The 12,857-nt window shown below is 37.0% G+C and overlaps 1 protein-coding gene across 1 annotated transcript in view; it reads right to left on the bottom strand.

Moving 5' to 3' along the window:
- Positions 1–12,857, bottom strand: part of NUP153 (nucleoporin 153) — a 79,619-nt gene that overhangs the window by 10,561 nt on the left and 56,201 nt on the right. Inside the window, exons 11-13 of the mRNA XM_024122068.3 lie at positions 12,449–12,547; positions 11,327–11,414; positions 620–745 (exon numbers count right to left, since the gene is read on the bottom strand). Coding sequence (XP_023977836.1) covers positions 620–745; positions 11,327–11,414; positions 12,449–12,547 — 313 coding nt within the window. The remainder of the gene's footprint in view (positions 1–619; positions 746–11,326; positions 11,415–12,448; positions 12,548–12,857) is intronic.

Genomic DNA, 12,857 nt, shown 5'->3' with positions numbered 1-12,857 from the left:
TTATAGTATACATCCCAGTTGGAATTATACTATCCTCTTTGATTTTCAAACTGAAAACCTATTCATATTTGAGAACTTCTATTCATTATCTTCAAATTCTTACCCACTAACATTCATATCTTATTTATTTGAAGTGAGTACTATCGTGTGTGTGTGTGTGTGTGTGTGCGTGTGTGTGTGTTACAGTCAGCATATGTTTCCTTTCCACTTGGCTTTGTTATATATATCCCACAACTGGGGAATAATCTGAGAAGAACAAGGCAGTTCAATGCTCTCAGAGAGAGACATGTCCAGGTATACCATCAGGTTTATTTACTTTTTCCCAATTACTGGCCCATCTCTAATTAACAGGCAATTCACATTTTCTCCTTCTATACTTGCCCCTTAGAGATTCCATTTTAGTGCAGAGTCCTTAAATTCTAAAGAAATAGTTTATAAGGTCTTGCACCTAAAAAGTTACATCTGACTACATCTATATTCAAAAGCCAATCTCCAATCAAACTAGACATCATTTTTTAAAAGCCTGAAGTACAACAAAGTATTAACAAATGATATTAAGATGAGATCATGATTTTGCAATTAAGGTTTTAGATTATATCAAGGGCAGCCATTATCTTACCAGGGTTCTTCAGAACATCTAGGACACTTCCTTCCTTCAGGGTTTTTGCAGGTTTGAAAGGCCCCTTGCAATCTTCATCTGGTTTCTTCTTACAGCTTGGACTGTTCACTGCAGTGATATCTTGAGCTGTAATTTTTTTTAATTGTAAGAGATATTATGCTAAGAAAAAGCAAGTTACAAGTATTAAAAATCTCTCAAAGTCAATGTGAATCAACATCTTAAAAAAACAAAAACAAAAACCACCAAAAAAGTCACTGTAATTCAAAGATAATGAACAAATGACTTAAAGTACAGGGTTAACTTGCCATTACAAGGAAGCAAAAAATACTATTTCCCATACTGTACATCTCTCTCCTCCAGAAGGACAAAAAACTATATATAATCTATAATTGTTATCCAGTAAGTTCACCAGTTTCATCAAACTGAAACCCTGAAGAGGATACGGCAACAGGGGCGAGTTCAAACACTGTGTTAAATATGTATTTGATTACACAGCAATTTACAACACTGATTTTTTAAAAAACTTTAAAAATTAATGTTTATGGAAGCAACCTAAGTGTCCATAGACAGATGAATGCATAAAGAAGATGTGGCACATATATACAATGGAATATTACTCAGCCATAAGAAACAAAATTGAGTTATTTGTAGTGAGGTGGATGGACCTAGAGTCTGTCATACAGAGTGGAGTAAGTCACCATGAGAAAAACAAATACCATAAGCTAACACATAAATATATAGCTGATTCACTTTGTTATACAGCAGAAAGTAACACACCATTGTAAAGCAATTATACTCCAATAAAGATGTTAAAAAAATTAATGTTTAATTAAACCAGATATTTCATTTCTAGAAATTCATCCTATGATTGAAAATATCTTTCAGTTATTATATTGAAAACCTGGATGATACTTAATAAAAGGGGCTAGCAACATAAATTACAGAACATTGACATGATGGAATGCTATGCAGCCACAAAAAAATCATTCTCAGAAGCATAGTTATGGGAAAGAGTAGGTTAGAAAGTCCAGAAGATTTTGACTGCTTACATCTAAAAAGAGTGATGTTTTTTACTTTTCATAGTTCCCAAACTTGCTAAAACAAACATATCCTTATACTTAAAATAAGAGATCTATATTGTGAGTACAATAATCATTTTGTCATTATATTTCTGTTTACAGATGAAATATGTTTGGGATTGTTTCAAAATTATCTGATAGGTGTGTTTGTGTGAGGGGAGAAGGAAGGAAGGAGGGAGAGAGAAACAAGATTGGTCACAAAATGGCAAATGCTGAAGCTCAGTAGAGTGTGTATGAGGACTCAGTCTACTCTTCCACGTCCGAGGATGTTTGCAATTTTCCATAATAAAGTATAAATAATCAGGTGTTTCTTCTAAAGTGCTTGCCAATTTAAAAGCAGTGGGTAAAGTAGTTCAAAAGCCCTACCTACCCTTACCTCACACCATAAACAAAAATTAATTCAAAATGGATCAATGGGGACTTCTCTGGTGGTGCAGTGGTTAAGAATCTACCTGCCAATGCGGGGGACATGGGTTCGAGCCCCGGTCTGGGAAGATCCCACATGCCACGGAGCAACTAAGCCCGTGTGCCACTACTACTGAGCCTGCACTCTACAGCCCGCGAGCCACAACTACTGAAGCCCGTGCACCTAGAACCCGTGCTCTGCAACAAGAGAAGCCACCGCAATGAGAAGCCCGCACACCGCAATGAAGAGTAGCCCCCACTTGCTGCAACTAGAGAAAGCCCATGCGCGGCAACGAAGACCCAAGGCAGACAAAAATAAATAAATTAATTTAACAAAAAAATGGATCAATGACCTAAACATAAGAACTGAAACCATAAAACTCTTAAAAGAAAACCTACGAGGTGTATCTTCATGACCATGGATTTGACAATGAATTCTTAGACATGACACCAAAAGCACAGGTAAAGAAAAAACGGGAACTCCATCAAAATTAGAAATCTTTGTGCATCTAAGGACATTATCAAGAAAGTGACAACTGACTGAACAGGAAAAAATATTTGCAAATCACACATCTGATAAAGATCTAGTATCCAGACTATATAAAAACGCTACAACTCAGCAACAAGAAGACAAACCAATTTAAAAATGGGCAAAGGACCTGACCAGACATTTCTCCCAAGCAGATATGTAAAGGGCCAAAAAGCACATGAGAAGATGCTAAACAGGAGTTCAGGTTTTTATGCATAAGCCACCTGTTCTCCTTGCTTGGCCCTGCAATAAACCTTTCTCTGTTCCAAAAAAAAAAAAAGATACTAAACACCATCAGTCTTCAGGGAAATAAATGAAAATCAAAACCACAATGAAGCATCACTTCATACCCACTACGATGGCTATCATCAAAAAATGGAAAATAATAAACACGGTGAGAACATGGAGAAATTTGAATCCTGCTGGTGGGAATGTAAATTGGGCCAGCTGCTGAGAAAAAGTTTTGTAGTTCCTCAGCAAGTTAAATATAGGACTATCATTTGACCCATCAACTCCATTCCCAGGTATACACTCCAAAGCACTGAAACCAGCATTCAAACAAATACAAGTACGTGCATATTCATAGCAACACTATTCACAATAGCCAAAAAGTGGAAACAAATGTCTATGAACGAATAAACAGATAAATTATGGTATATCCATATGGTGGAATATCATTCAGCCGTAAAAGGAATGAAGTAATGATACATACTACAAGACAGATGAACCTTGAAAACAGTACCTGAAAGAAGCCAGATACAAAAAGTCACATTGTATGGTTCCAGGATAGGTAAATACATAGAAACAGAACACAGATTAGTAGCTGTCAGCAGTTGGGCGGGAGGGGAAATGGGGAAAAACTGGTTAATGGGTACAGGTTTCCCTTTGGAAGTGATAAAAATGTTTGTTACTAGTTAGAGGTGGTGACTGTACTAAACACAATCAACACTGTGATTGTACTAAACACCAATGAATTGTTCCCTGTAAATGATTAACTTTATCTTATGTCAATTTCACCTGAATAATAAAAATGTGCAAAAAACAAAACATCATACCTATCTCTTACAACTGTGTCAAAACAAAGAAAAATGCTTTTATTACTTTATCACATTCTATCTTCCTTTATAATCAAAATTGAACTGCTTTTAGTAACAAGGTAAATTTTAAGGATTTCCTAAAGTGTACTCAAAGAGATGGAAAATGAAGATAATGGGAAAATTAGCTCCTATCACAGCATAATCATGACTTCCACATTTTCATCAGCTTTTTAATGACAGAAGTGGTGAGAAACAGAGGTCTCAATGTAAGAACAATTCTATACATGCCACTCATAATAAACTCCTGAAAAAACTGGATAATTTCCCCAGATGTAATGAAACACAAAAGTTGTTTTAACAAACTATTACTCATTCAGTTACCATTAGTAAAGCATTAATAAAAACTGAAGGACTTTAATGCCTTTCCCTCATAACCAGGCATGAAAATGAAATTGGAATCCATTTATTCTTCTTGAATTCACAGTAACATTAAAGAAAAAAAAATCATGTGTTAAGTACACCTGAAATATGCTTATTACTTTCTCTTACACAGGGCTGTTTCATTCAACAAGAATTAGGATTGAAAACATACCAGTCAAATTCTTATTTTGTGCCACTCTCATAACCTATGCTCTTGCCTTCCAGATCATCCAAAGACAAAGACTTTCTTAGCTAATAGGTCCTGGCTCTTTGATAGTTTTATAAACCTATCTTTTGAGGGAGGATCTAGTTTTTTAAAATTCCCAAACTCAGCAGATAGTCAACGAAACACTTCTGAATAAGGCAACAGCCTCTTAACTGGTGTCTCAGCATATGACACCCCAATCCCACCCACACGCCCACTCAACACACTGCTGTTACTCCAAGGAACCATCTCACCCCCTATAAAAACCACCCAATGTTTTCCTACCACATTCAGATTAAAATCCAATTACTGAGCATAGCATTCGGAGAATTTTTAGAATTTAAAGTTACCTCTCAATCTCGTAACAAATTATTTGTGATTTTCAAAGTATGCCATGATTTTCCTCTTGTTCTCTTGCATTTGGCTGTTTGTTGGGTGAGAAATGCCCTTACTCAGAATTCTTGACCTGAGTAACTCAGCCCAGATGATTCTTCATTTCCCAAACACCCAATACTTGAAACAAAACCACCACCACCACAGCAAAAGCCTGTGGTTTAATTATCTGAATATTCATTTCTTTCCCTCAATTATGCCCATTTTTTTGAGTTTAGAAATTATATATCACTGTCTGCAGAGGCCGGTATAACCCTTACGCATAAAAATGCTTGTGAACTCAAGAGTAAACCTACAGATGGAATCCACTGTAATTACAATGCAGACCACCCTTGAACTTCTTGTAACATTTCATTTACAGAGCTTCCACGGCGAGAGACCCGCTGAGGGAGCTCTCCTGTTGCTCAGATAAGGATGTCTGCTTAGCACAGAGGAGAGTCTGGTACCAAGACCACTGGTAGACAGGTTAATATCAGACACCTCTGTGAGACCTGGTGGGCAGCCCTGGGATCAGTAACCAGCAGTCATGGCGCCTGGAAGGCTGCCTGGATCTGGTGAGTGGAGGCCTAGGAGGAAAGCTGCAGCAATAGGAGTAGTTCCAGTGACAGGAGCAAACGTCAGCACAGCTCCCTGTTGCTTGGTTCCCCCAACTGAGGACAAGTTTATAACCATCAGGATATTCCTGAAATAATACATCAAATATGATACCAAGAGAAGAATAACAATAACTGTGTAATAAAAGTAAACACAGTGGGCGGCCTTCAAGACGGTGAAGGAGTAAGACGTGAAGATCACCATCTTCCCCACAAATACATCAAAAATACATCTACATGTGGAACAACTCCTACAGAACACCTACTGAACACTGGCAGATGACCTCAAGACCTCCCAAAACGCAAGGAACGCCCCACATACCTGGCCGTGTGGCCGACAGGGTCTTGGTGCTCCAGCCGGGTGTCAGGCCTGAGCCTCTGAAGTGGGAGAGCCGAGTTCAGGACATTGGACGACCAGAGACCTCCTGGCCCCATGTAATATCAATCGGCGACAGCTCTCCCAGAGATCTCCGTCTCAACGCTAAGACCCAGCTCCACTCAACGACCAGCAAGCTCCAGTGCTAGACACCCCATGCCAAACAACTATCAATACAGGAACACAATCCCAACCATGAGCAGCAGAGAGGATTCCTAAAGTCATACTAAGTTCACAGGCACCCCAAAACACACCACCGGACACAATCCTGCCCACCAGAAAGACAAGACCTAGCCTCATCCACCAGAACACAGGTACCAGTCCCCTCCAACAGGATGCCTAAACAACCCACTGAAACAACCTTACCCACTGGGGGCAGACACCAAAAACAACAGGAACTATGAACCTGCAGTCTGTGAAAAGAAGACCCCAAACGTGGTAAGTTAAGTAAAATGAGAAGACAGAAGAATATGCAGCAGATGAAGGAGCAAGGTAAAAACCCAGCAGACCAAACAAATGAAGAGGAAATAGGCAGTCTACCTGAAAAACAATTCAGAGTAAGGATAGTAAAGAGGATCCAAAATCTTGGAAATAGAATGCAGAAAATAAAAAAGACGTTTAACAAGGACCTAGAAGAACTAAAGAGCAAACAAACAATGATGAACAACACAATAAATGAAATGAAAAATTCTCTAGAAGGAATCAATAGCAGAATAACTGTGGCAGAAGAATGGATAAGTGACCTGGAAGATAAAATAGTGGAAATAACTACCACAGAGCAGAATAAAGAAAAAAGAATGAAAAGAATTGAGGAGAGTCTCAGAGATCTCTGGGACAACATGAAACACACCAACATTCGAATTATAGGGGTCCCAGAAGAAGAAGAGAAAAAGAAAGGGACTGAGAAAATATTTGAAGAGATTATAGTTGACTATATCCTTTCCCATGTTAGGGAAGTTTTTAATCAAGTCCAGGAAGCACAGAGAGTCCCATACAGGATAAATCCAAGGAGAAACATGCCAAGACACTTATTAATCAAACTATCAAAAATTAAATACAAAGAAAAAATATTAACAGCAGCAAGGGAAAAGCAACAAATAACATACAAGGGAATCCCCTAAGGTTAACAGCTGACCTTTCAGCAGAAACTCTGCAAGCCAGAAGGGAGTGGCAGGACATATTAAAAGTGATGAAAGGGAAAAACCTACAAACAAGATTATGCTACCCAGCAAGGATCTCATTCAGATTCGACAGAGAAATTAAAACCCTTACAGACAAGCAAAAGCTAAGAGAATTCAGCACCACCAAACCAGCTTTACAACAAATGCTAAAGAAACTTCTCTAGGAAGGAAATACAAGAGAAGGAAAAGACCTACTATAACAAACCCAAAACAATTAAGAAAATGGTAATAGGATCATACATATCGATAACTACCTTAAACGTAAATGGATTAAATGATCCAACCAAAAGACACAGATTGGCTGAATGGATACAAAAACAGGATCCATATATATATATATATATATATATATATATATGCTGCCTACAAGAGACCCACTTCAGACCTAGGGACACGTACAGACTGAAAGTGAGGGGATGGAAAAAGATATTCTATGCAAATGGAAATCAAAAGAAAGCTGGAGTAGCAATTCTCATACCAGACAAAATATACTTTAAAATAAAGACTATTACAAGACACAAAGAAGGATACTATATAATGATCAAGGGATCAATCCAAGAAGAAGATATAACAATTGTAAATATTTATGAAACCAACATAGGAGCACCTCAATACATAAGGCAAATGCTAACAGCCATAAAAGGGGAAATCGACAGTAACACAATAACAGTAGGGGGCTTTAACACCCCACTTTCGCCAATGGATAGATCAACCAAAATGAAAATAAATAAGGAAATACAAGCTTTAAAAGATACAATAACCAAGATGGACTTAATTGGTATTTATAGGACATTCCATCCAAAAACAACAGAATACACTTTCTTCTCAAGTGCTCATGAAACATTCTCCAGGATAGATCATATCTTGGGTCACAAATCAAGCCTTGGTAAATTTAAGAAAATTGAAATTATATCGAGTATCTTTTCCAACAACAACACTATACGACTAGATATCAATTACAGGAAAAAAACTGTAAAAAATACAAACACATGGAGGCTAAACAATACACTACTAAATAACCAAGAGATCACTGAAGAAATCAAAGAGAAAATCAAAAAAATACCTAGAAGCAAACGACAATGAAAATATGACAGCCCAAAACCTATGGGAAGCAGCAAAAGCAGTTCTAAGAGAGAAGTTAATAGCAATACAATCCTACTCAAGAAACAAGAAAAATCTCCAACAACCTAACCTTACACCTAAAGCAATTAGAGAAAGAACAAATAAAAAAACACCAAAGTTAACAGAAGGAAAGAAATCATAAAGATGAGATCAGAAATAAATGAAAAAGAAATGAAGGAAACAATAGCAAAGATGAATAAAACTAAAAGCTGGTTCTTTGAGAAGATAAACAAAATTGATATACCATTAGCCAGACTCATCAAGAAAAAAAGGGAGAAGACTCAAATCAACAGAATAGAAATGAAAAAGGGAAGTAACAACTGACACTGCCGAAGTACAAAGGATCAAGAGAGATTACTACAAGCAACTATATGCCAATAAAATGGACAACCTGGAATTCTTAGAAAAGCACAACCTTCTGAAACGAAACCAGAAAGAAATAGAAAATATAAAAGGCAAATTCTATCAAACATTTAGAGAAGAGCTAACACCTATCCTTCTCAAACTCTTCCAAAATATAGCAGGGGGAAGAACACTCCCAAACTCATTCTACGAGGCCACCATCACTCTGATACCAAAACCAGACAAAGATGTCACAAAAAAAGAAAACTACAGGCCAATATCACTGATGAACACAGATGTAAAAATCCTCAACAAAATACTAGCAAACAGAATCCAGCAGCATACTAAAAAGATCACACACCATGATACAAAGTGGGGTTTATCCCAGGAAAGCAAGGGTTGTTCAATATATGCAAATCAATCAATGTTATACATCATATTAACATACTGAAGGATAAACACCATATTATCATCTCAATAGATGCAGAAAAAGCTTTTGACAAAATTCAACACCCATTTATGATAAAAACTCTCCAGAATGTGGGCATAGAGGGAACCTACCTCAACATAATAAAGGCCACATATGACAAACCCACAGCCAACATCGTTCTGAATGGTGAGAAAGTGAAACCATTTCCACTAAGATGAGGAACAAGACAGGTCGCCCACTCTCACCATTATTATTCAACATAGTTTTGGAAGTTTTAGCCACAGCAATCAGAGAAGAGAAAGAAATAAAAGGAATCCAAATCAGAAAAGAAGAAGTAAAATGGTCACTGTTTGCAGATGACATGATACTACATATACAGAATCCTAAAAATGCTACCCGAAAACTACTAGAGCTAATCAACGAATCTGGTAAAGTAGCAGGATACAAAATTAATGCACAGAAATCTCTTGCATTCCTATACACTAATGATGAAAAATCTGAAAGAGAAATTAAGGAAACACTCCCATTTTCCACTGCAACAAAAAGAGTAAAATACCTACGAATAAACCTACCTAAGAAGACAAAAGACCTATATGCAGAAAATTACAAGACACTGATGAAAGAAATTAAACATGATAGAAATAGATGGAGAGATATACCATATTCTTGGATTGGAAGAATCAACATTGTGAAAATGGCTATACCACCCAAAGCAATCCAGATTCATTGCAATCCCTATCAAACTACCAATGGCATTTTCCACAGAACTAGAACAAAAAAATTTCACAATTTGTAGATCAATGGAACAAGATAGAAAGCCCTGAGATAAACCCATGCACCTATGGTCAACTAATCTATGACAAAGGAGGCAAGGATATACAATGGAGAAAAGACAGCCTCTTCAATAAGTGGTGCTGGGAAAACTGGACAGCTACATGTAAAAGAATGAAATTAGAATACTCCCTAACACCATGCACAAAAATAAACTCAAAATGGATTAAAAACCTAAATGTAAGGCCAGACACTATCAAACTATAGGCAGAACACTCTAATAAATCACAGCAAGATGCTTTTTGACCCACCTCCTAGAGAAATGGAAATAAAAACAAAAATAAACAAATGGGACCTAATGAAACTTAAAAGCTTTTGCACAGCAAAGGCAATCATAAAAAAAGATGAAAAGACAACCCTCAGAATGGGAGAAAGTATTTGCAAACAAAGCAACTTGACAAAGGACTAATCTCCAAAATATACAAGCAGCTCAGTATCAAACTACAATGAGGTATCACCTCACACTGGTCAGAATGGCCATCATCAAAAAATCTACAAACAATAAATGTTGGCAAGGGTGTGGAGAAAAGAGAAGCCTCTTGCACTGTTGGTGGAAATGTAAATCTCCAGCCACTATGGAGAACAGTATGGAGGTTCCTTAAAAAACTAAAAACAGAACTACCATGACCCCGCAATCCCACTACTGGGCATATACCCTGAGAAAACCATAATTCAGAGTCATGTACCACAATGTTCATTGCAGCACTATTTACAATAGCCAGGACACAGAAGCAACCTAAGTGTCCATCGACATATACAATGAAATATTACTCAGTCATAAAAATAAACGAAATTGAGTTATCTGTAGTGAGGTGGATGGACCTAGAGTCTGTCACAGAGTGAAGTAAGTCAAAAGAGAAAAACAAATATCATATGCTAACACATATATATGGAATCTTAAAAAAAAAAAGGTTCTGAAGAACCTACGGGCAGGACTGGAATAAAGAAAGAAGATGCAGAGAGAATGGACTTGAGGACATGGGGAAGGGGAAGCTGGGACAAACTGAGAGAGTGGCATGGACATATATACACTACCAAATGTAAAAGAGATAGCTAGTGGGAAGCAGCCGCATAGCACAGGGAGATCAGCTCGGTGCTCTGTGACCACCTAGAGGGGTGGGATAGGGAGGGTGGGAGGGAGACGCAAGAGGGAGTGGATATGGGGATATATGTATACGTATAGCTGATTCACTTTGTTATACAGCAGAAACTAACACACCATTGTAAAGCAATTATCCTCTAATAAAGATGTTAAAAAAAATAAAGGGATGATTTCATTTATAATAAACTATCACTTTATTTTGACTAAACAAAGACAGTGGATAAATTTGTTATTGTGACCATCCCTTTCACATCCAAACTGTAACCATTCACATTTAGAGAGCTAACTGTATTCAAACGAAACCATTTACAAGAACTGCCAAAGGTAAAAGATAAGTTAAAATATCAATCCTGGGGCTTCCCTGGTGGCGCGGTGTTTGGGAATCCGCCTGCCAATGCAGGGGACATGGGTTCGAGCCCTGACAGGCCACTACTACTGAAGCCCACGTGCCTAGAGCCCGTGCTCCGCAACAAGAGAAGCCACCGCAATGAGAGGCCTGTGCGCCACAACAAAGAGTAGCCCCCGCTCTCCACAATCAGAGAAAAGCCCATGCACAGCAACTAAGACCCAATGCAGCCAAAAACAATAAATAAATAAAATAAATTTATAAAATATCAATCTAACGTATTTTTATGTGAAATATTATGGAAATGTTTCCTTACCTGAACTCCTTGAAAGTGGCTCTGAGCCACTACTAGGGCCACAACGTTCTGCTGTCTTTGCCACGGGCACACTAAATGTAAATCCAATCTGTAGAAAGAGAAGGTGTCTTTTCAGTGTCCATTTAGCTTCAAATGATTATCAAATATAAAGCTCTATTTTATGCCAAGTCAAAAAAATATACTGAATTTCACATATTCTAAGATTCACAGTTTCTCCTATTTTAAATCTCTAAAATTGGTGTGCTTCTTATAATGAATGGTGTGTCACAGTTTAACAACAGCATTTTAAATTTCTGAAGCATTTTTTCATTCAAAGCAATACATAAAATAATGTGCTCCTAATGCCCAGTTCTGGATTTCTAAATGCCATTTCCTAATAAACAGTATGAGACTTTATGGCCAACAAGCGCATTTCAGGCATGTGGCAGGGAAGTTACAAAATGATCTGGAACATCTAGTTGTGACAGAAAACAAGGACACAGTGAAAAACAGAAGGTAACATGTTAAAATGATACACATGCCAAATACAGGTAGGGCAATTTGAACATTAAACTTATGTATTATTCTTAGTCAAAATATTTATTCTTAATTATGAAGAAACAAATACATACTGTGGGACATAAAAACTTCCAACTTTTCTAGATTAAAGTCAATTCAAGAGACATGTTAACTAAATTCAGTATGACTTAGATTAGTCCTAATTGTAACTGGATCTAGGACCAAGAGAAACAAACAGCAATTAAAGGACAGTCTGGGGCTGATGGGTAGATCTGAACATGAACACTATTACTATTATATCATGTTACATTTCTTGGATAGGATAACAGTATTGTGGATATGCAAAGGAATATCCTTTTTCTTAGGGGATACACGGAAAGGTATTAAGGGTACCAAGATGTCTGCATCCTAACTTTCAAATGGTACATAAGAAAATGCATATGTGTATATATATATATATAGTGAAAAATATATAGATATTCACTGAACGTTTTCTGTACATTGGAATTTTTTTGGTAAGAAAAGTGGTATTTCTTACTACCAATGGTATCTTAGATTTGATTTTAAAAATACAGTATGCCTTTGAAATCAATAAATATGAAATATTCCTTGCTTGCTACTTACAGATGACGGAGGTAGTACATCTGCCTCAGTAGATTTTACAATTGGAGATGAAAATCTAAACAAGGGGCTGCCAGTGCTGTTTGGAGAGGTCATTTGTACCTAGTTTTCCAAATTATTAAAGAAACGATACAAAAAGAGTTTTTTAGAAAAGAAATTGACAATAAAATAGATTTTAAGCAAAATTAATTATTACAAAGCCAAAAGCAATTTTTTCCCCTTTTGAATTTAAAAATCACTTTTTAACTTCTGAAAACTACTTAACAGTTAACTGCTATAAGATCTTGCTTCCTCTTGAAGAGGAATACACATTACCTTAGTGGGAGATATTTATCTAAAGGGGAAAAAAATAACATCTATAAGAATATGTTCAGGGCTTCCCTGGTGGTGCAGTGGTTGAGAGTCCGCCTGC

This window comes from Physeter macrocephalus, chromosome 18, assembly GCF_002837175.3.
Source record: "Physeter macrocephalus isolate SW-GA chromosome 18, ASM283717v5, whole genome shotgun sequence".
NCBI classification, from domain to species: domain Eukaryota; kingdom Metazoa; phylum Chordata; class Mammalia; order Artiodactyla; family Physeteridae; genus Physeter; species Physeter macrocephalus.
This window is presented reverse-complemented; position numbering and strand designations above follow the sequence as displayed.